General features: G+C 31.1%; 1 protein-coding gene across 1 annotated transcript; it reads left to right on the top strand.

Moving 5' to 3' along the window:
- Positions 1 to 30: 30 nt before the first annotated feature.
- Positions 31 to 20,899, top strand: LOC123658206 (protein Son-like). Its single transcript, XM_045593649.1, has 15 exons — positions 31 to 1,280; positions 1,372 to 1,461; positions 2,844 to 2,987; positions 3,018 to 3,053; positions 3,349 to 3,512; positions 4,336 to 4,511; positions 4,912 to 5,058; positions 5,456 to 5,517; positions 5,976 to 6,049; positions 6,758 to 6,831; positions 7,088 to 7,168; positions 8,588 to 8,695; positions 11,313 to 11,504; positions 13,243 to 13,410; positions 20,743 to 20,899. Exons 1-15 carry the CDS (start codon positions 424 to 426, stop codon positions 20,851 to 20,853), a joined length of 2,484 nt encoding a protein of 827 aa, XP_045449605.1. The 5' UTR covers positions 31 to 423; the 3' UTR covers positions 20,854 to 20,899.
- The last annotated feature ends 4,393 nt before the right edge of the window (positions 20,900 to 25,292 follow it).

The following is a 25,292-nucleotide window of genomic DNA, read 5'->3' as shown; positions in this document are numbered from 1 at the left end:
ACAGACAGTTTTGTATCGGTAACAAACGCAATGGCTACTCCCCTCCGTGTTGCTCTATGGTTTAGACGCACTTATTTCATAGTAATACTTATAGAAATTCACAACCTACTGGTTGGAGTTTAAAAAAACCTTTTCGTGTTGGATGGCCCATTAACGAGGAAGGTTATGGGCTATTTTTTTCCTTAACATAACGCGTGTGAACCGTGGGGCACAACTATATATAAAGTTGATAACATAAATGAAAGCAGAAAATTTATAAGATTAGGTTTAACGATGTAATACCTTTGCCTTTGCCATAAAGAAAAAAAATCGTATCATATAAATGTCAAAATATACAAAATGGAGAATTGATTGAAAGAGATTAAAAAGTATGTTTAGTACCTACACGTGAAATAAAGCAAAACATTTTTTAAGTTAAATAATATGGCCACCTTAATAGATAAAATAGAAATGTTAATCAAGAGAGAAAAGACAACACCAGAAAGGAAGAAAGATGATACTAAGAAATCTTCAAGTGAAATACTTTCGGAACTTTTTAGTGCCTTTAATGCTGACCCGCCGAAAATTGATGAAATTCCTCATAAAAAATCAAAAAAGAGCAAAAAGAAACATAAAAAAGAAAAGAAAAAACGTAGTCGTAGTGTAAGCTCTAGTAGTGATTCTGATAAAAGTGAATATGCTCATAGACGTAAGAAACGAAAAAAAGCAAAGTCAAAAAAACGAAAGAAAGAACGATCTCCCTCACATTGTCGTTCTGGAACCCCAGAAATTATTATACCTAAAGCAGAATTATTGAAAACTAAGACTAAGATCAAAAGTGAAGCCAATAATTTTAAGCAGGAATCAAAGATACAGGAGGAGGTTAAAGTTAAAAAAGAACCTGTACCAAAGGTCTCTGTTAAGGTAGAAATCAATAGTGATGTGAATTCTTTAAATAATATAGATGCAAGCATGATACCAATGCCAGAATCTCCTAAAGAGGTAAAACTCGATTCTAATGATTTAAGACTAAAGATAGACAAAAAGCAAGACTCCACATCTGAAAGTGATAAAGCTAAAGGCAAAATCCAAATTAAAAATTTGAAATTTAGTGCAGTGTTTGAAGAAACCGTTAAAAAGGCAGAAGAGGAAGCTAGAAAGAAAGCTGAAAAAGGTGAGGAAGGTGAATGCACAGATACATCAAGTAGTTCAGATAAAGATGAAGAATCAAATTCACACTTCCCCAAAAGCTCCGACCCTGGAGGCATACTGAAACAACAAGCTGCCGAGGAAATCAAAGTGTATGTACCCATTAAAAATTTATGTAACTATCAGGACTGTTAGTAAATCAAATATAATATAATTCATAAATCATTGTGTATTTTCTTACAGCCCCGAAGAAGAGAAACCACCTAGTAAGCAAAAGCAGACTGAAACTACACACAAATCTACACGAAGAGATAGGAGTAGGTCAAAAAAAAGGTAATTTGCTCCAACTTTTACCTATTTTGAAAGAAAGAATCATGTTTGTCTTAAAAGCTAAATACTAAGTTAAAAATATTTATATTCCAATAAAAAACTACACTGAATATGAGAAACAAATTTTTATTTTTTGTTTCTTAGATTTACACATTTTTTGTAAGTTTTATAACCCATTGTTTCATCATACTTGTTTTTATCACTAATCTAATTTTTAACTAATATAATATTAGGTATAAATGAAACTCAAAATGGTACTTCGTGACAAAGCTGCACGGTTGTCACATGTATTTACCATTTCTAAATTTGTATTTGTAATCACAACACCAAGAATATATTTTCAACAAGTCAAGTTACGCTAAACAATTGTATTTGTATAAAGAATATAAACTTAATAAATCTAATTAAAAAATAATATTTGGCTCAGTTATCAAATTGATCAAATGAATATTAATTTAAATACTTAAAATGCGGTAAGAAGTCAAATAACTTTTTTGTAATTTACTACTTGTTTAGGCTAATTGAAGCAAAAAATAAAAACCTTTCTGCAATAGTAGTGCTAGTGGTTGCTTAAAACACTGATGATGTGGGTGTTCGATTCCCACTCGGAAATGGAACACCATGCCTCGGAGAGCAATCCCCGTTGTTATCATAAATATCTGATAGCAATCTTTACTCATAGTAGGGAATATATCCGCAGTGGAGCAGTGTGATGGATAGGCTCCAATCCTTCTCCTACATTCAAAAAGAGGACTATTCTGCAGAAGGATGTTACAGGCTGAATGCTAAGCTAAAAATAACTGAAAATACAGTAAAAAATCAAAAATAAATTTTTGTTTTTAATTTAGTTTTCTACTTTAAACAATAAAATGCATTAAATATTAAAATATTATACAATTCACAACTTAAGAATTAAATACAAATGCATTAAATGAAATTTATATGTCTCAAGAATATATAATTGCATGTCAGCTTGTGTATATTGCACTGTCTAGTAGTGTCTATATGTTAAGGGCTATTTGAAAGTTATATATTATATTATTTCCCTCTCTTCCCGTGGGTGTCGTAAGAGGCGACTAAGGGATAACACAGTTCCGCTACCACCTTGGTACTTAAAAAGCCGATCGGTGGCGGGATAACCATCCAACTGCTGGCTTTGAAATACACAAGGCCGAAGACGGGCAGCAGCGTCTTCGGTGCGACAAAGCCAGTCCTGCGGTCACCAACCCGCCTGCCCAGCGTGGTGACTATGGGCAAAACACACGAGTTCACGTTGTTTTTGGCGTGGACTTGTGGAGGCCTATGTCCAGCAGTGGACTGTATAGGCTGTAATGATGAAATTATATTATTGAACAGTTTGTATTATTGAGTCATTTATATTATAGGTCAACGAGTAAATCAAGGCGTTCAAGATCACACTCCACATCACGACGACGCCGACATCGATCGCGCTCAAAATCAAAACGTAGAAGCCGTTCTCGACATAGGTCTAGGTCAAAAAGGAGATCTAAATCTAGGTCACGTCACAGGTCCTCGTCGAAATCTAGACATAGATCTAGGCATCACTCACCTAGACATAGGGGTAGAAGATCTAGGTAAGGTTGTTTTAAATTTCAAAATTTGTAATAAATCATTTGATAATTGATTAATAGATTACAAAATATTAACACAGCAGGAAATGATCACTAATCTTCTTTTGTTTAATGGATTAAATAATAATTTTTTCACTGATGTTTGTATACACATATGTATGTCAAAAATGAATGAGTTATGTGCTTTCTTTTGTATATAGAAATTTAAGTAATATTTGTCTTTTCGGTACAAATATATGTTTTACTTATTATTCTTACTTGAAAGACAGAGTTTTTCATAATATATACTAATTTGCAGATCACCAAGTGGTGTAAAATTAGCTGATAGTGAGAAAAAACGTCTTCTCGAAGTTGCTAGGCGAAATGCAATTAATATGCTTAAGAATGGTGCAGTACCGGCTGGAGCAGCTGTGCTACCGCCTCATACCAGAAACCAAGTCATGGCTGCCATACAATCTGGAGGTAAATTTATATATTTAATAAGAGGTCTATTATTGTGGTTTCACCTAGGTTGTGTTTACGCATTCAGACTATAACATCCCACTGTTAGGCATAGGCCTTTTTCTCCATGTAGGAGAAGAATTTCAGCTTAATCCATCACGCTGCTCCACTGTGAATTGGTGGATGTGTTCCCCCTCTATGAGTAACAATCGCTATCAGGTATTTGTGATAACAACTGGGACCTAATGGCTTAACGTGCTCTTCGAGGTGCAGTGGGGAGACACACAAAGATAGACATCCAATCCTGAAAGGTATATTTGAATAAATACACATATCCCGAGCGGTAATCGAACCCGCAAATGGTCGATGTTTTAGGCGATTACTCACTCTACTACAGCGGCGATTGTAATTAAACTTGGTCAAATTGTTTGACATTGTTGGTTACTGCTCTCATTCTTTAAATCACATCAGGTTGTGTAGTCTATTGGGTATAACAACAATGTCAATAGTGGATAATATTTCTGAATAATTTACAATTATTTATTATATAAATATATACTAGCTGTGCCCACAACTTCGTTCATATGTTATTTTGGTATATGTACCGTGTATACATCAATATGCATTTAGTAAAAAGCGGTTATTTTAATGTTACAAACAGACACTCCAATTTTACTTTTTGTATTGATGTATAGATAATTTTTATTATAATTGCAGTATATCATATTAGATTAAAAATTTTGTGTAGATCCAAACAAATTTTTTCTTTTTTATAAATTTTAGATAGAATATAAAATGATATGAATGTTAATTGTTTGATAAATTATTAATTTTATGTTTAAAGGTAAATCAGTGGATGAATTAACGGACTTTTGCAAGCATTTGTCAAAGAAGGAAGCACTCGGTGAACTATCATCGGTTTCTTCTAATGATGATGACATGAGTGAGAATGAAGACACAATAGCTTTCCACCATCCTTTCTTAGTTAAGGAGAAAGCTCCCATTGTTCTGAATATAAGGGTAAGTGTATTTTAATTATCAGAAATTTGCACATTCACTTTGGAAAGACATAACTCAATTTTTTATAACTGCATGATATTACAATATAGTTGTATGTGCATGATGTAAAATAATGTTTATAACTTTTATCATATAGGTTCACAAATATTAACAAATCAATCTTATCTATGCAAATCCTTAAACCCCACATAACTAAATACATTTTAGTTTATATTCTTAATTATCACTACATCTATCTGTTTACAAAACCATTATAGTATATTTATTTCTTGTAATATATGTATATCACTATACTTCAACAATTTAATTTAAAAAAAAAATAAAAAATATTTTTTTAAATTTATAATATATCTATTTATAAAATTAACGAAACATAATTGTAATAAAATCTATTTTACAGGGTGGGGCACCCTTACCAATAAAATCCAGTGCGCTGCCAATAGCCAATAAAGAGGAACTTCGACTTCAGTTCCCCGTGTCTTCTGGAACGCAACATAGAGAGAAGGCATCAGAATGGGTGCCAGTGTCTCCGAAAAAAGATAACATGGTAAAATTATTTTTCTATATAAATTTCATAAAGCTCTTATTAACTTATTTCTTGCATTGAAATGCATGGAACATATTATGTTTAACAATTTTTTGGGCTGTAGCAAAAAACGTTAATACAACTGAAAATCGTCTACAGATTTTTTATTTACATAGTGATATTTAAATGTTAACCTTACTTAACAAAATATAAAAATGTTTTGATCATTGTTTTTATTGCTTTTTCTTTTTTTTCCTTGTAATTTTCCTATTTAAAGATTTTCAATGCACCTTTATTTAATATATTACGTTTATTTTTTTGTAAAACAATAATATCTACACCAGCTAAAATAAGTAATAACAATAAAAAGCTAGCCGAAAACTTTCACTAGTAACTTTTTTTCTTTTTTCTTTTACAGCAAATAGCTAAACTGAATGCTCAACCAACATCTAATTCAAACTCGCCTACAAGATCATTAAGGTGAGTTAAGTTTTACAACTTTACGACTTAATAAATAATTTAAAGTGTAACCATTTAGTTAATATAAAAAACAGGATATATTCTGAATTCCCTTGTGCTCCTCTTGTCTTTTCAAACTTTAAATTTTAATTACTGTAGCATAGTCTGCAATCTAAATCGTATCGAAATAGTAGATCAATGAATAAACATTGACCTCATAATGCTTAGTTGCAAGTTTGATACAACTGTGACATATTTTTACATAATACTATTTTATAAAATTAAAACACAAAGAGTACTCCGAGGGTCAAATTAAATAGGACCATGTGACAGGTACAAGCTTTCGATTAAAAAAAAGAATAATCATCAAAATGGGTACACCAAGTTAAAGTTATGAGCTAACAAATAAAAAAAATACAGTCGAATAGAGAATCTCCTCCTTTTGAAGTTGGTTAAAAATATTATTTTATTTTTTGTAGTTCTGAACCTCTTGCTCTGCCAGCGCCGCCAGTGAATATACCTTCTTATATGAAAACTTTCACGACAGGGAGCCGTAAGTATTACACTACACCTTATACAGATTTTTTATGAACAAAATTAAATTTAAAAAAAGTAGGCCTAAGTTAGTTTTAAAAAAAATATTTATGACTAGATGGCCTGACAAATGTTGACGTTTTGTCTTGTAACAATTTTCAAATTTTCTGAGCAATTTTCCTAATTTATTATTGCATAAGTACCGTTTACAATTTTATTTTGCCTAAGAAAACTAAAAAAAATTAGTGTGTGAAGTTAAACTTCTTACCAATTTATAGGCCTGCAATGTGTCTTAGATATACGAAATGTAACTATGGCTATTAGAGAAAGAGAGAAAGAAAATATGCTCGCACCTCTCTTATGCTCCGTTCGCCTCGCCCGATTACACTCGCGCTCATCACGCATTCACCAGCTTACTCCCCAAGTCAAGCGTGCGTAAAGAAGTTTTACTTCAAAAAAAAAACTAAAATTAACTAACAGCAATAATAATATAAATATTTCATTTCAAAATAAGGTGTTGAGAGCAAGATATAAGTTAGTGAATATAGAAAGAAAGAGAGAGTTACTTTTTGTATATTACTGTAGAAGCTAAAGAAGCTTTACTTCAGTCGTGTGGTCTAAAGCATGTTCGGTTTTTAAATTTTTTAAATGTAACGTTTTTTTTTTTCTAGACAATTTAAACCAAATATTTTTGTTAACATAACGATAATGGATTTATATTTTTCAGAGCTCTCATCGGTACCGGCGTTACCTGCTCCTGGTCCACAAGCTTACCCACCAAATACTGATTCTTCGAGTATTGTAAGTACATATACAAAAAAATTAAGGATATCTATCTAGAAGCATTATTCCTAACAAAGTGTACTAAACATTTTATTAGAAATAATTGTTATATATTTCAACTATATTGTAACTTCTTTCATAAATTTCTCAAAGTTAGTTGTACTTATTAAATTCATTTATGATTACATCAACATTACACATCAACGCGCGTAGAAATGTAATTGTTTTCTGAAATTATTTCTGAAAAAAATATGTAAATATTTCTTCGTTTTAGGATGTCGCATCGCTTGTTTCCCAGAAATTACTGATGATTCGTAAAGAACAAGAACAAAATGAGCTCACAACTACAACAGGTGTAAGTATTTTGTTATTTTAATGTAAATCAGAAGAAATCGTCGTGAAATCTAAATCATCATAATTTAATCTAACCTTTTAAAAATGTATAATTTGAAATTACGAAAATTTGAAAATTGAACTAACTTTGAACTTAACTTTTTAACTTGAAACTACTTTACACATTTACTAACTAATTCGTCTTAATCATTCGTTCTAAAATAAATATTTTAAAATATGATGTTTTAGACATTGATCATGCAATGAACATATATGGAACATACATATATATATGGCTAGGGTAAAACAGGTAAAAATCCTAGAAATAATACATAAAGTTTATATGTCCCATATTGTTGTAAATTGATGCTGTTAAAATAGTACAAGCAGTGTTCATTTTGAGTAAAGGTTTCGGTTTAAAGAAATTTATGTCTCATAAGAACTCACAGTCCACTTATAATGAGATACAAAGTTAAAAATAATAACACAATAAAGTTACCTCTAGAGTATTAGAAGTTACAGTGTGTACATACATATTTCTTAAGCTTATTTTTAAATGTATTCACGTTATCGCATTCTTTAATATCGGCCGGCAATCTATTGAACAGCTGTGCTCCTTCGAACAATATGGTTTTTTTACCGTAATTAGTGCGTGCGTGCGTTATGTGACATTGTTTTTTTCTTTAGTTGTATATTAGTTTGAATCGAGTTAGTTGTAATGTTTTTGATAAGAATACAAGTATAATAAATATATAGCTGTCTAATATTTAATAATTTGGTTTTTTCGTATAAGGTTTTTGTAGGTGTTAGGTGGTGATAATGGAATAGAATTTTAATTATTAGTTAGTGTTTAGTGTGTCGGTTTGAGGTGGACGACGCGTTGGCGCAACGATCACAGCACTCGTTTGTTGCTGTTACGCTGGCGGTTGCGGGTTCGATCCCCGCACATGACAAACATTTGTATTGGTCATTTGTGGTTGCCGTGGTCTGGGTGTTCGTGCAGTTATTTTTGACTTTTAAAAAAATCGTAAAATTCGTGTGTCGGAAGTCGTAAATTCATCCCGAATTACATATCATTTCTATGTTATGTACAAAAAATCAGTCAAATAGAACTTAATTAATTGGAACTACTTGTTGAAAGTTAAAAAAAATTAATATTATGTTTAGACCATAAGATATACTCAAAATTTCTCTATATTTTTGTATGTAAAAAGTTGCGTCTCATAGTCTAAAATCTTATAGCTCACAAATATTTAAGCTTTTATACAATTTTAAATCGTACAATGCAACAATACGAACGGTTTGACTACTATAAAGCTTATTTTCTTCTTTTCAGTGCATTGAAATAAAAGCTTGATTTAAAATTACCGTTTATACGTATTTTTTTTTTTCGTTTATATTCGCTTATATGTTTTTGATCACGATATATATTGTATTTCAGTTTGGCTGGTCGAAGGAGAGCCGCCCGGGCCAGTTCACGGGCTCCACGGGGGCCACCATCCTCACCCCCAGGGAGCTGGCCAGCGGGACCCAGGCCTGGGCCAAGAAGGTACGGCAGTGTAGCCTAGCTTGTGACCCCGGGAGACCAGACTAGGCTTTAGTTCAGTACCCCACTCATAGACCGTAATGAGGTCACTTGTTTACACACTTGTTAGACTGTTAACGTTATTCCTGTGGAATATTTTAGGAGGAAACGGTTCATTGCTTCAAATTAAACAGTGATTAGCCAGTGAAACTGTTCTAATTCACATTAATGTCGGTTAAATGTTCAGGGTTGATGTGGATACTTGATATGTAGTGTCATTGAAACAGATGGTGTGGCTTTATTTCTTTTGGTGATGGCATTAAAAAAAAAAAACTCATAACATTAATATTGACTTCGTTACCGCTAAACTTGTCAGTTGATCTTCGTAGTTTTGTAATGAGGTACAACACGTAGACTGTATTACAAAAATCGACAAATCGTGTCCGTTACACACTTTATATTAGTAAGGAAACTAGAAAAATGTAATGCTGTAAATTCGTCATAATATTTTTGGTACAATCTACGCAATTTTTAACAAATGACATTTCATATTTGAGTGCACTTTAGAACAGAATTTTCCTAGTATATTTATTTAACTACCTTAACTTATATAAAAGAAATACCGTGACATTAACAGTATTAACAGTTTGGTAAAAAAAATACATTTTAACGAATAATTGTAATAATTTGTATACTTAAATAGTTACAGTATTAAACAGAACCTGACAATAGTTTAATATTTCTTATTATATACTTTATTTCGACAAATAATAATTTTAATGAAATCAAAACGAAGCTAATTATTTCCAAGTTCTTTCTAACTTATTATTCAAATAATACATATGAATATAACATATAAATTATATATAATGATATAATTTAAAAGTCATAGGTTCTATTTAATACTGCTATACTCTAAATAACTTTTCTTTCAGCTCGGATCGTCGTACGAGATTCGCGTTACCTTCTCAATGGTTCGGCGGTCTCAGTCAGAAATTATAATACTATGTATTATTCTTTTTGACTAATTAAAACTTTTTGATGGTTATGACAACATTGCCTTAGATAATAACGTTAACAAAAAGAAAAATAATTTAAATGTTACATCACTCACTTTCACAACACATTAACATACGGACACTTGTAAAACTCCATTTACTATTTATTTCACTAAAAAATAAATATCAATTTATGATTTTAAACACATAAAAACTATTAAGATACGAATATCGAGAGTACAGATAATTAATATTTTTGAATACGACATTTCAATAACTAAAAATTTTTTTATTGCTTTTGTTTAAAAAAAATTGTAATTTTGTAAAGTGATAATTATTATACTTATTTAGTCCGAATTATTTGCAATGGTATTTCTAGTATTTTTTAATGTACCTACCAATAACCATTATACGAAGCCGCGAGTGAAAGCCTAATTAAAAAATAAAACAGTAGTACTTTTGTGCGCGAGTATACCCATGCGCAAACGCACCCCCTCCAGTTTCTTTCAGCGTTATTTTTACATGACGCGAACTATACCTAGTTAACGTTAAAAGTTTTTTTTAATGTAATCATGTTTTTACATGCTATTGAATGATATCTTAAATTTCGAACAGTGTAATTTTGAGTGTTGTTGGTTTTTGATTATCTATGTTATTGAAAAAAAACTTAACAAGTTTTTTTTTCAAAGCCAACAATTTTTTATCAAAGAAATTATATAAATGTTGTTGTAACCATCTTGTTACCAAATTCGCTTACTTACGTCAGGTGTAAAGAGAGAACTTCTGTAGTTCAATCATTACACTATTTAACCGTAACTGCACAAAATGGTAATTTTCGTGCCATACATTATGGCATGTTATTTATCATTGCGATTATTGCTTACAGATATTCAGTTTTCCCCTTTTTATAAGACTGGCTAATTAAAATTTGTTAATCCGCAAGTGAACTATACATTAAGGGCAGAGTTATCATTGTAAGATGACAAATCCTAAATATTGGATGTTTTGTTCATTTTTGTACATGTTTATTTAGTGCTAACTCTGCCTTGAAATCACTGTGCATTAAATGAAAATATTACAGTTTCCAGATAAAAAATTAAATTTAAAACCATAAATATTCAAATAAACATTTAAATTTTCTTATAACAGGTATATAATGTCAATAATGTTTTAATGTACGTAATTTCAAATGATTATGCAGTCACTAATTTGCCCAAGCACTGCTTAATTGAGTCAGTCCATTTTATTGTCAAATTAATTAATAAATAGCCTAGTGATTCTTCGGATAAAATAAGTCGGGCTCTAAGAAAAACTAGGCTTAAATGGGGAAATCATGAATATTTGTTGCAGCTTTTAAAAGATAAGGAGACGCGACCACTTCGATAGACGCACCACCGTCGACAAAGATTAAATACACGATCAAAAGGTAAGGACAAAATATGAGAAGAGACAAGAAGATATATATCTAGACAAAAAAATATGTCAATCAATAAAATATTATTTCGGGAGTAAAATTTAAAATGTCTAAATGTTTGATTGAAGGAAACTAGGCACAAATAAAATATATGCGATGAAAAATTACAGTATGTTTGTGTTAATGAGCATAGTTTTGAATTATTATTAATTTAAATATTTTAATATAGGATCAGCTAGTTCGCGCTGCGCCTGTAGAGGGCGGTATGGGGATGCAACTACTGCAGAAGATGGGTTGGACCCCCGGACAAGGATTAGGAAAAGAAGGGACGGGTACGTTACAGCCTCTGCTCTTAGAGGTTAAGTTGGACACGAGGGGTCTAACCTCTAAAGAGGAGGTCAGTGGCAGACACGGAAAAAGTGTAAGTAAAGAAACAATTATAAGCATGACATTTAATCCCAAGAATTTAATTATAGTAAAATGCAATTATTTAACTGTTGAATATAGGCTGGAAGTGTATAGAAAATATATCCAAATTGTTTTACAATTGAATTATGATTTGTATCATAAGCGTGGGGCAAGGTGGCCACAATGGGGCATTCCCGCCCTGACTCGAAACTAGTAATAGAAATTTTAGATTTATAATATAAGTAACAAAATTGAATATTATTTGAGACAAATAAAATAAGCCTATGTTTCGGATACCTTACATAAACTCGTCCGCAAAGTAAAAGACTCAGAAAAATCTGCAATAACTTCCAAAGTACCTCCTGATCTAGCTTTATGAAATAAAGACTGAATTAAAAAATAATCAATGCCACTAAAAATAATATACAAAACCTTCTTATTCATTATTGATAATTGTATAAAAAATTGAAAATGTAAAATAATGGGTGTCGCTTCAAATGATATCATACGATATGCCCGCACTTTGCGGATATTTACTCTGTGATATGCACTGAGTTTAGTTCTATAGCGGCGGATGCCCGTTAGTCGGTAGGACCAAGCGGGTGCCCCATAGAGTGATTTTGGAACGAAGATCGAAGTTAATCCGATCGCACAAAATAAATGATAAGAAAATTGTTAACAGATGTAGCGAAACCTCCGCAAGATATATAAATATAGATATCATTGACATACTGTAGGTAGAGAAGGTAAATAATTAAACTTGCAGTAAGTAAAAAAAATTGACCCACTATAAAACTGGGTACGCCCATGATTTCTATAATTATGTTATTAATTATTTTTATTTGTAAAATAGCTATTATTCACATTTATATAAGATAAGGAAAAATATACTATTTTACTTTTATTAATTTTTTGACTGAAAGTACTTTATTGCTGGAAATAGCCTTATAATATAAGGAAACTCACTTAAGAGCCATTTCACAAAAATCGGTAACAATCCGCGAAATTGTAATATTTTGACGTCGTTAATCTCAGTATTGAATGCAATCATGCAATTTATATTTTTCAAATATAATAGAGCAACCTTTGTTGTAGTAAGATAATAGATCAGAATTACGATATATATTGTGCAAAATTATTAACCGCCTCCCTGGGTAAACGGTCGAAATGTATAATTTGAAGTCCTATTTTTCTATAACCTCTACCTTAAAACTGTATAAAAAAATATGGTAATATATGGTATATGTTTTTGTTGATACATAATACAGTATTTTTTCCATTTGTATCTCCGTTAATCCGTAGTAAAATTTTAAATTTACAAATATTTTCCAAATAAGTACAATTTTAAAAGCGATAGGCATTTAAATCTGTTTGTCTTGTTACTTGTTAATAAATATGTTTGATTGCTCCAGATTTTCCGGAGCATAATAAAATGCTATTTTATTTATATCGTAAATATCCGATCCATTCGTAAACTTAAAAAACTAAATCAATTTTAAAAAAATGTTTCATAAAATTTATTTTTTATTTTTATTTTAAATTTATTGTCTGTTGTTATTATATAATAAATAATAATATATAATAATAAACTGCTCTTAGATTTTGGTAAAATATCTGTCTGCTTTTTGACGAGTTGTTTGATTAGACCATTATCGAATCCGTGTAAGGATTCTATAGTTATTAATTTATTTATTGTTTTGCTAAAATAACTGCCATTATTTTCAATTTACATGTTAAAAAAATTGTTTCAGATGAAACCACAGCGAATGGGTCGTAGGGGTTCCGCTCCTTTAGTAGCCGGCGGGAAACATCCCGTGTCGTTACTAGGAGAATATTGCTCAAAGCAGAAACTTGGACCCCCTGAATATGACTTGTGTTTCGAGTGTGGACCTGATCATAAGAAAAATTTCCTTTTTAAGGTTTGTTTGCAAGTTATTTTAAAGTGTTATGCAGGTATCGTCTTATTTAACAGATAATATTTGCTTTATATTTGTTCTAAAGGTATGAAAAGAAAATGGCTCGGAATTACGTAATCGGGCACAAACGAGTACATGCATTCATTTAATAAATAAAAAAATATGTATATGTGGCTTAATGGCCATAACCACAATATGGGTGGGGTGTGTGAAATAATTACATTTACGAGGGATGTTCAAAAAGTAATGAGAATAGCTAGAGGTTAAAAAATTATAAGGTTTAACATAATTTTATTTTTCTACATAATCACCCTTACCGCGGCTTTCAATTCTTCATCATTTTCAGATTTTGTGCCTCACAAATGTTCTTTTAATCGCTAAAATAAATAAATAATAACATGCTCAAGAATCACAAACCCAGCATTTTAGATTGCTGTCATGGCAGACTTGTGTGCCAGTGCGTTGGAACAGAGCTTTTTTGTAAACTTTCCTCGTCGTTTTTCACAGATTTTGACGTATTTTATTTAATTTCCCACACTTGAAAATCAGAGGTATTGAAATGATTTGAGCAAATAGCACTATTTCTTGTGGGCGTCCAGCTTAGTTTGTTATTACAATTTTTTTTCCATGTATGCCTTAAATTTGGATCTTTAGGAAACTTGCAAAAATTAATATAAAACGATTATCGAAAAAATTAATATAAACGATATATATTTATCGATAACTATCTACAAACAAACCGGTAACAACATTATCGCTCGGCGACAGCAACTTCTCGGAAATAGACTCGGATCAGTCGCTCGATCGATCCGCATATTGTATGAGGGCGAGCAGCCAGTGTTGGTAAACAAATCCAAAACAACACAATCTATAACATTTGTAGTAGTTCTTAAGTTTTTAAAAGGTAGACAAGTTTACGGGAGCGCGAAAGGGCTTTTTAAAAAAATATTACATTAATTAAACTAAAACTATTTAATTAAAAATTAATTAAAATTACAGTGGACACGTCCGAACAGAATTACATGCTCTGGATTAATCGTTGATTTAATTCTAATTAAACTTTCTCAAGACATATGATCCCAAAGCATGAGACAACGTGAGAAATCATTTGTTATTCCTATTCCGCTGATTAAGCATTTACTTGTATTGTTCTCATGCTTTGGTCCAACATAACTCTTCCCCCCTTAAGTTCGAAACCGTCGGAAGAATTTGACTTCTGAAGGTTTCGACCCTTGCTTAAAATTTTATTCTTAACACTTTTTATAACTAAAATTAAACCAATAGTAATTAATATAAGATATAAAATTAGAGTTCCTACACTGACACTGTTAACTTTTATTATTGATTTAATTTCACTTTCACTTTCACTTTCACTTGAACTTTTCATTTTTAAGGCCGCAGATAGATACTTTATGTCATCCAAATTAATTCCCTTAATATCAATCGGATCGACAGGAATAGGGATTTCCTTCTTTGGCTGAGGTAAATTAATAATAGGTGTCACCTTGTATTCAAATTTTTCCAATGTGTGTTAAAGATAATATAAATGAAGATCATTAAGTAGAATCTCGCAGCCAGGATCTATTTGAACGAGATAAGTTCCCATCATAAATGTTTTTGTTATATCGTTTCCACATTTGTAAGACATTACTTCCTTATTTCGTAAATATATTTTCCAACGGGCAGAAGAAAGACGTTGTGCTTTAACTTCTTCGATATGAACTACTCGTCTATGGCATTGAGTTAAGTCATTGTGAAACTGCATCAATTGTTCCATACACGTTATCGTTGAGTAAGGGATAAAATTATGTTCAGTGCATATGTACTGATTATCGCCGAACACATGTTGACACGGAGACGCGACCGGCAAGTACTTCGAACCTTTCACCATAAGGAAGGGATATTCGGGAATAATAATGAAAGTTTTGATCAAAAATAGGCAATGAATAAATTTTATAATAGTTATACGTATTATTATCTGTAAGGGGAACTTCTATTATAAATGTTATCTGGTTTCCTTTTACATACGCCTTAACAGACAATGTTCGCTCTATTTTAATTATATTACTTTCTGTTACAGGATACAATAAACTATGATATTTTTCTATAGAAGAAAATATGTAAAACAATTCAGTAGAATTAATTATTGATTGATGTAGCACAGAAATTTTACTAAAGGCTAAGGCTGTCTCAATTTCACTGAGTGTTATATATATTGAACGGAAATTATTAATAAACGTACTATATATACTCAAAACATAAGTGGAATATATTGAGTTTTCTTCTTTTGTCACTATGTCTTTCGACATACTTTCTACGCGTTTTAAACGTTCATTAATAATTAAAGAATTGTTATATAAAATTTCTGTACTATTAATAGAATAATCCAACATTTTGGAAACCAGGGTAATTTTATTATCGATTAAATTTTGTTTGTTATATAATTTGTTAATAAGATTATCATAGTAAAGCGCGTCTTCGTGATCTAAGTTACCAGTTATCGATTTTATAATAGAACCTACGGGATTAAGCAAACCTCTTCGAAATCTTTGTGTTGCTGCTATCTGTTTTGCCTTTTCTATAGTTATATCTTTTAAATATTCTACCTGCATTTTCATATTACTAAATTCATACATATAAGGTTTATCTGTATTAATTACTCTATTAAAACCACTATACTTATTTATTTTAAACTCTAAATCGACAAAAATAGAACTTAAATCTAATACTTTTATAATTAACCACTTATTTTCTTGTTTATAGGCCTGACCTTGTTTGACAGGTAACAGGCCTGGGTTACCTTCAATCTTTTGAAGTTGAAGGGATTGGGTCTCCTTCATCATCGCCAGGGCGATTAAACACAACCTGTGGAGGTCGTTTTATATTTTTTAATGGAACCTTAGTTCTCCGCTTTCTAATCTTTACAGGCACTAAATTACGATTAATTATACGTTTGATACATTCTTTTATATTAATAGTACCTTTCTTAAATAAGGAAATTATTATATTTGCAAAATCTTTCCTATGTTCCTGGTGTTCAAAATATATAAAATATTTAATTTTGGGCCGGATATACTCTTTAAGGAATTGTTTTATTAATTGTAAATTATTTAAGGGTAAGAAAACTTCAAGGATTTTCTGTTTTGACCTTATTAAATCTTTAACCTGAATTTCGTTTTTAAGCCACGAAAATACTAATATCTGATTAGACTTAGTATTGATAGCTTCATGTAAAATTGGAATACTAAAAGAATCACGTTCTACATTTGAGTGGACTGTCTCAATACTAGTGCTAGAATCAGAATGATCTGGAGGTTCGATTTCAGATAAATCTCTAGGACTTGCTGATATTGTCGCCTCCGAGTCAGTTCCAGTCAAAGTTCTAGAATCGTCTGTATTACATTTTGGGGATAATTCTAACATTGTGTCTGTCTCTGTCACGTCACGTAAGTGTTCTTGGAGTTGAGATTCTCTATCATCAACATTTACTGACAAAGAAGTATTATCATCTGACTCTATTGCATTTAAGTTTATACATATGGAAAAATTTTCTTCCTGTTCATCATTATCAAAGTCACTAGAATTTCCTTCGTCAGTCAGCTCGTCTATTTGTTCTATATTGTATGTTACGTCATACATGTTGTAGTTATAATCATGAATATATGTTTTATTAATCGGGAAACTCGGTTTATTATTAGTTACCGTTCTCCTTGAAACGTCATTTAGTCCTTGTCCGTCTGGTCTAAAATTATGCTTATAACCAAATTGTGTCGGGGGTTTATAATGATTATTATTAAATGAAGGACGATACCCTAATTGTTGTACAGGACGATGTCCGTACTGAGGATTAACTCTTGGTGTTGGTATTTGTGGTTCTTTCGGAATTTCATCTTTAAATTGATAAAAATTTGGACTAAAGCCTGTAAGCATTGGCATATGTGCCTTTTGATTTCCTTGAGGTATTCCAAATTTATATTGAGGTTGTTGATTGTATGAATTAAATGGCATAGGTATATTAGGTTTAGTAGCAAAATTTAATTTTGAATTTAATAAATTTGAAAATTCGTTACGTTGATTATACTGTTCGTAAAAGTTTAATTCTTCTAAAACAATACTTAACGCAGATTCTAACGATGTCGGTGATTTTAATCTAACTATTCTAACCATATTTTCGGGTAAATTATAAAGAAAAACGTTAAGGGATGTATTATTGTAAATGACTATTTTACTTTGCCTAATATCCTCGTTTAATATTTGATTAACCTTAGATAATAAAACAGAACGCACTGATTGAATTCTATTACAAAAATCAAGGTAACTTTCTCCTGATTTTATTTTTAAATTTTCTAATTCTATTGCGATACATTCTTCGCTTCGCGGATCTCCAAAATGTTGTATTAATAAATCTTTAAATTCACTCCATGAAACAATATCCTCACGCTCACTGATAAGCGCGGCAGCGTTATCGACTAAGCGACTCGTGATACTATGCATAATATAGACATTTTGCTCCTCACTGCCTTGAAATTTATTAATTACATATTCACATTTTCTTATAAATAAGTTTAATTGACGTTTATCGCCACCAAAAAGAGGAATTAATTTTAATATTTCGTTTGGAATCAGAGTTATTTGTTCCATTTTTTTTTTATTGTTAATGAAAAGTTTTATAACTAATTATTAATTTTACACATAAATTATGTTAATAATATTTCAATGATTTTGAATTGAAATATTAAATTAATAATATATTAAATTATTTCTTCAAATTCTTTTTATCAAAAGTACAATTTTTAATATTTAAATTAATTATTAACAAAAATACATAAGAAACCAGAAAACGTTATAATAGGAGAAGTCTTATCCCAAAATAACAAGAGACAGAAGGAAGGTGAAAAGTTCTACTCACCAACCGGTCACCAGCATCGCCAGCTCCTGGACTCCTCGATCACTGTCTTATTTATTTGGTTCGGGATTGTTTCTTACAGACCTTCGAAAGCCCAATTATTCGCTGATTTTGAAGACGAATTCTTAAGAACGAAGGCTGTAATTATTTTGAAACAATCCTACCGGCTGCGCCAGACAAGTTTACGGGAGCGCGAAAGGGCTTTTTAAAAAAATATTACATTAATTAAACTAAAACTATTTAATTAAAAATTAATTAAAATTACAGTGGACACGTCCGAACAGAATTACATGCTCTGGATTAATCGTTGATTTAATTCTAATTAAACTTTCTCAAGACATATGATCCCAAAGCATGAGACAACGTGAGAAATCATTTGTTATTCCTATTCCGCTGATTAAGCATTTACTTGTATTGTTCTCATGCTTTGGTCCAACATAACTAGGTTTAAAAGAAATATACAATAATAATGAAATAAAAAAAAATACATATATATGAATGGTAACGACATCTTTTAGTAAGTTTGACGTGGCAGATCTCTTTGTGCAGCAAAAAAATAACAATTCAGCATTTTTTGAAGGACGTTGATTCAATCGTGCAACTAGATTTAGTCTAGTGATCAGTGCGGCGGCAACTAGTTTTATTGTACGTGTAGGACCATTTGGACCTTAACAGAGGGGAACGCCTGTACATGGCTACTCCCCTCCGTGTTGCTCTATGGTTTCATCCATTATTATGAGCCAAAAAATGCTCAGGATCTTGTTGAAACAATTTTAAGGAGACATTTTTTTAAATATCATATGAAAAATCCGTTCCAACGGAGATCGAACCTGAATTACCGACTCACCATGTCGATGCTTTAGCCAATTAAGCTATGGAACTATATACAAGGGAGCGTTTTTATGTTCGCGGAATGAAGGGTAAGGGGTTGAAATAAAGAAACCAAATTATTTTTCCTTTTCAATATATTCACCTGCAAGACGGACACATTTTTCAGATGTTTCAATGAATTTATTTATACCCTCATAAAAAATGTTTTGTCTTTGTCCTCAAAATACGCTGAAACTGCCTCCTTAACTTCATCATCGGTGGTAAATTTTTTACCCCGCAACTCTTTTTTCATTTTTGGAAAGAGGTAATAATCACTCGGGGCCAGGTCTGGGCTGTAGGGTGGGTGGTTCAAAATATCGAAGCCCACTTTAAGCAGGGTAGCCAACGCAACGCGGCTCTTGGGGACGGGCGCATTGTCGTGCAAAAGCAACACCTTTCGTCAATTTTCCCCGTCTTTTCTGTTTAATGGCTTCTTTTAATCGCTCTAATATTAAAGCGTAGTATTCTCTGGTTATAGAAACACCTTTATCTTTATAATCGATCAATAATATTCCTTCTGAGTCCCAAAAGACCGTTGCCATGAGTTTCTCAGCTGACTGTGACACCTTAAACTTCTTGGAGGGTGATGTGCTCTTTTTATGCCACTGCATAGAGTCTTGTTTCGACTCAGGTTCATAATGATGAACCCAAGTTTCGTCTCCAGTAACAATTCGACTCAATACACCATCCTTGTCTTCATTGCAGAGGTCCAAAAATGCACGTGAACACTCTACGCGTTGTTGTTTTTGTGGCGGCGTGAGCATTCTCGGTACCCATCTTGCGCTGACCTTAGTCATGCCAGGATGATCGTGCAGGATTTTAAAAATGGTTGTATCGGATACGCCAACCATTTCTGCGAGTTGTTTCTTCTTTAGTCGAGCATCGTTGAGTACAAGTTTTTCGACTTTTTGGATAAGTTCTGGCGTGGTCACCTCGATGCTCCTGCCCGGCCTCGGATCGTCTTCAAGGGATTCCCTTCCTTTTTTAAATAAACTGTGCCACTTGTACACCATGGTTTTTCCTGGACAAGAGTCACCGTAAACCGATGACATCTCATCCATTATGGTCGCAACTGATTTTCCTTGCTTGGTAAGGAACTTTATAACGGCACGATATTCGATTTTTTCCATATTTCACTTTTCACTCCTGATTATGTTGCTTGGTTGGCGATAGCTCGAAGACTAATAGTTTAATAACAATGAAATCTCGTATTCATACTAATTATGAGTCACTAAACACGTTACGATCCTAATGAGCCTAATCACCCCCCTCCAACCCTCTCATTCCGCGAACTTAAAAACGCACCCTCGTATATACCCGCTAGGTCGAAATTTTTTGATATGATGATTTTATATTCGGTTCAAAGCGACCGCGGCGCCGTATTTAGTGAGTCCTTTACAGCACTCGTAACTATTCAGTTTCATATTAAATTTAATTTTCTTTTCTGACAGCTATGGAAGTCCTAAAATGGCTATTACAAGTATATTATTATTAACTAGTAATCTAATTAAGTTATTAATGAGTTGTAACTAAATTTAAAATTTTATGTTTAATTACAGGTAAAAGTTGCAGGTGTAGAGTATCAGCCAGCCGTGGCTAGTGCTAACAAAAAGCAAGCTAAAGCTGACGCAGCACAACTTGCTCTACAGAAGTTAGGAATTGTAACATAATTAGTTCATATTTTATATTAATATTGTAATAAATTTTTCATAAAAATGCATGTTTTTTTATTTGAGTAAAAATAAATTTTGAATTACATAATAAACTTGAAAATCATAAACAGTTATATATATATATATATATGTAATATGTTATTTTATATGTTGATTCTTGAAGCAAAAAAACTAATAATTGTTGCTCTGTAAAGAGAATTTTATTTTTTATAGAACATAACAAATTATTTTTTTAAACAACTTAATTCTACATTCTTATTTATAAATTATAATAAATTACCTGTAAAGAGAAACAACATTAAAAGCTATTGCTTCGGATACTGTTTCTTTCACAATTTCTTTTATTTAATTTTAACAAAATTTAACTTTAAACGTTTTAAGCCAGAGAATTTTTATTGTAGGTTCTAGAATTAATTTAGTGCAATGTGTTGCCATTATAGATAAATTTTGAAAAATTCCTAAGATAATGCGCGGGTAATTTAAATTAAATGAAGAGTGCAACAGCTTCATTTACATCTCCCCCCCTTCAGGTTAAATTAATTCTTCGGGTACTGGTATGAGTTTTGTAATGTGAAACAAGTTTGATTCTAACTTTTTGTATCCTGTATTAATTTTATAAATTGAGTTTGATAATTTTTCTAAAATTTTATAAGGTCCAATTTTTAGTTCGTCTAGTTTTTTTCTGTTTAGTCGGTTACCATTTTCCACATATACAAAGTCTCCTACTTTTAGTTGGTAATTTTTCCTGTTTTTATCAAATTGTTGCTTATTATAATTGTGTGAATTTATGGTTCTTTCTAAAGCTATTTTCCTATCTTGTAAAAAGTCCTTTTGTGTTTTATATTCTTTAAACTCATCTGGTAAGATATTAATAACTTTTCCTTCCATTAAATATTTTGGGGAAAATCCCGTCACAGTGTGTTCAGTTTCATTATATCTCTGGGTACATTTATGAGCGATAGTTGTCCAGGCTATTTTACCATTTTTTTCATTAATTGTACATCTAATCTTGTTTACTAGAGTCTGGTTTAACCGTTCATTTAAACCGTTTGAAAAAGGTGCATTTACTGCAGTGAAAATGATAGGTATGTTCTCTTTTTTCAAAAAACTTCTAAATTCTTTCGAGTTAATACCTGGGTATTGGTCAGATAGAATCATTCCAATTTTATTTTCTGGAATGACTTTTTTTATGAGCTTTATAAAATCATCTGCGTTTTGGGTTTTTGAAGTCAATATGTAGGCATATCTGGTGAAATGGTCTACCAAAAGGTGTAAATATGTTTTTGTAGAGCGGGAGCCACCAAATCCACCAATGGTATCTATAGAGACAATTTCAAAAGGATAAGTAGCAGGACCCAGATGAGACATCAATCCATAATTAAATTTAGTTCTAGATTTATTTTTAATGCATATTTCACAATTATCACAAATTTTTTTAATGTTATTTATTAAATTCTTTGCTGTATAGAATGGTTTGATTTTATTTTCTGTTTGTTTCACTCCTATATGGCAGTATGTATTATGTATTTTTTTTATTATTTCTTTACTAAATTGCTCAGTAAGTAAAATTTTTTCTTTTTTTCCTATCCTTTTGAAGTATATTTTATCTTTTAATATTAGTTTATTTTTATACAGTTTTATGTCTTCATTTTTCTCTTGATCGTTTTGAATGTCTTCTAGTTTAATAAAGTTTACAATTTTTAAAGCTTCATCCTGGTTTACATGTGATTCTAATACTGGGTTCCTACTCAAACTGTCTGCTTCTAAATTGTCCTTTCCAGGTGAATATATCACTTCAAAATTAAATTGTGATAAGTAATATGTGAGGTCTCCTAATTCTTCATCTGTTCTTGCCTTAATATTTAGTTTTTCTAGAGGTTTATGGTCTGAAAACACTTTAAATTTTTTTCCTATAAGCCAATGCTGCCAATATTTTACTGCTTCCTTTATTGCTAGACATTCTAAATAAATAGCTTTTTTCCGTTTTTGGCTGTCATTTAATTTCCTCGAAAAATACGCACATGGTTTTTCTTCTCCGTTTTTTTGTGGTTGTTTCAAAATAGCTCCTATACCCTGTATACTGGCATCTGTATAAATATGTATAGGTAGATCAGGATCAAAGATTTCTAAGATAGGTTTTAAACAAAGCAGTCTCTTTATTGTATCAAAGGATAATTGGCATTTTTCTGTCCAGGTAAATTTTTGGTCTTTTCTTAACAAATTGTGTAGAGGATCTAATATGATTGATATATTTGGTATATATTTTCCATAGAAATTTATTTTACCTAAAAACTGTCTTATATTTTTCTTCGTTTGAGGAACAGGAAAATCTTTTATGGCTATTAAATTATCTTTTAGTGGAGTTACTGTGTTATTTTTTATTATGTGGCCCAAGTATTTCACAGAGTCCTGTGCAAAATTACATTTAGAGAATTTCAATCTAAAGCCCTCCTTTGAAATTGCTTCCAACAGCAATGATAAGTGTTTAATGTGTTCAGTGAATGTCTGGGAAAATACTAGAATGTCATCTATGAAATTTACAGTAAAATTTGATAATTTGTGTTTTCTAATAATGCTAGTTAAGATTCTTTGAAAAATCGCCGGTGAAGTTTTTAAACCAAATGGTAGACAAGTCCACTGAAAATGATTTTCTTGAGTAACAAATGCTGTTTTCTTCCTATCTTCCAATTTTAAAGGTATAGACCAGAAAGCGGAATTAATGTCCAATGTTGAGAAAAATCTGCAATTTCTTGTTTTTACCATTAAATCCTCTATAAGTGGAAATGGTTGCGACTGCGGAACCACTATTTTATTCAAATCCCGAAAATCTATGCATAGTCGAGATTTTCTTCCTTCTTCTTTTTTAAAGGCTAATGTTACAGGAGCTGCAAAAGGACTATAAGACTCCTCAATCAATTTATTTTGTAATAATTTTGAAACTTGATGTTCTATTTCCTTTCTGTCCTCAAAAGTGCATCTATATGGTCTTTTGCTACAATACGTATCTACTAATAAATCTATATGTGCCTCATAGCCTTTCACTGAGCCTACATCATATTTATCTTTTGCAAATATTGACTTATATTTGCTAATTAATTCATCTATTTTAGATTGTTGTTGAGCGTCTAAATGATTTACTGAAATTTTGAAATTTTTTACTTCTATGTGCTCATTAAAGTTAACCTTACACCTATTATTCATATAGAAATTATCTTTCACTGTTACTTCCTTAACGTTATTTTCATCAATGAAATATTTTTTGTTTTCAACTTTGTCACCTGTAAAGCCAGGAATATTTTCAATATTTTGTTTCATTTCTTTGTTTACTTTTTGTGTGATTTCTAAGTTTTCATTTTGAATCAGATGAAAAGATTTTATGCAATCCAATCCAATTAAAAAATCATATTCAAAATTCTGTTCATCTATGACAAAAACATTCATATTTTTTTCTATTTGAAAAATCTTAATCTTTAACGTTACTATTCCTATAGACTTTTTTACACCATTAATTGTTTTTAAATTTGCTCGATTATTGTTTTTATTGTTTGGGTTGTTTTTTAAGGATAATAATCTTGAATTAATTAAACTTACATTTGATCCTGAATCATAAACTCCGAACGTTTCTATAGAATCATTTATTATTATTTTAGTTTTAATTAATGGTGGAATTAAAAGTTTTTTGGATCTATTTCATTTAAACTCATTTCTAATTCAGAATTATTAACACTTCTAATTGGCTCTTTTTTGGAGTGATCTATATTTTTATTTTTGAACCAACATATAGACTCTGAATGATACCGAGTTCCTTTCTTTTCTTTTTCACAGATTCTGCATGGTCGGTCTTTTAAACTTTTTTCTTTTATTTTACTTTCCGAAACTATTACTTGTTTATCCACAATCCTTTTATTAATTAAATGTTCTAAGCCCCGAATACTACTAAATAAATCCTCAGCATCTTTCAATTTATTTCTATCAATTTCATCTGCTATAAAGTTAGGTAGCCCGGTTACAATTAAATCAATCAAAGTAGGTATATCAATTAATTTGTTTATCTCTAATAAAAGCCTCTCTTTCTTTAGAGCATATTCTAATAATGAACCCTGTCTATATTTAAATAAAATAGCATACCTTATTGGTGACCAGCCTTTGTTCACATACGTTTCACAAAATTTTTTTTTCCAAATACCCCATTCTGAGTTTATTGTGTATTTTATAAGCATAGAGTTATACCAATCTTGACAAGAATCCTCCAAAAATAACCGAAACACTTGTATCTTTTGAATATCTTCATTTATACCTATACGAATACATTCAGCTTCAAAAATATTCATCCACTGCGTTACACTTGATGTTTTTTTTGTGAATTTTTCTATTACGAACTTCTCAGATAAGTTTTTCAAACTAGACTGTTTAGATTCCTTTTTCAATTCAGCGAA

The sequence above is a fragment of the Melitaea cinxia genome, chromosome 12, assembly GCF_905220565.1.
Source record: "Melitaea cinxia chromosome 12, ilMelCinx1.1, whole genome shotgun sequence".
Taxonomy (NCBI): Eukaryota; Metazoa; Arthropoda; class Insecta; order Lepidoptera; family Nymphalidae; genus Melitaea; species Melitaea cinxia.
Note: the sequence above shows the minus strand (reverse complement) of the source record. Positions and strands in the feature narration are given on the sequence as shown.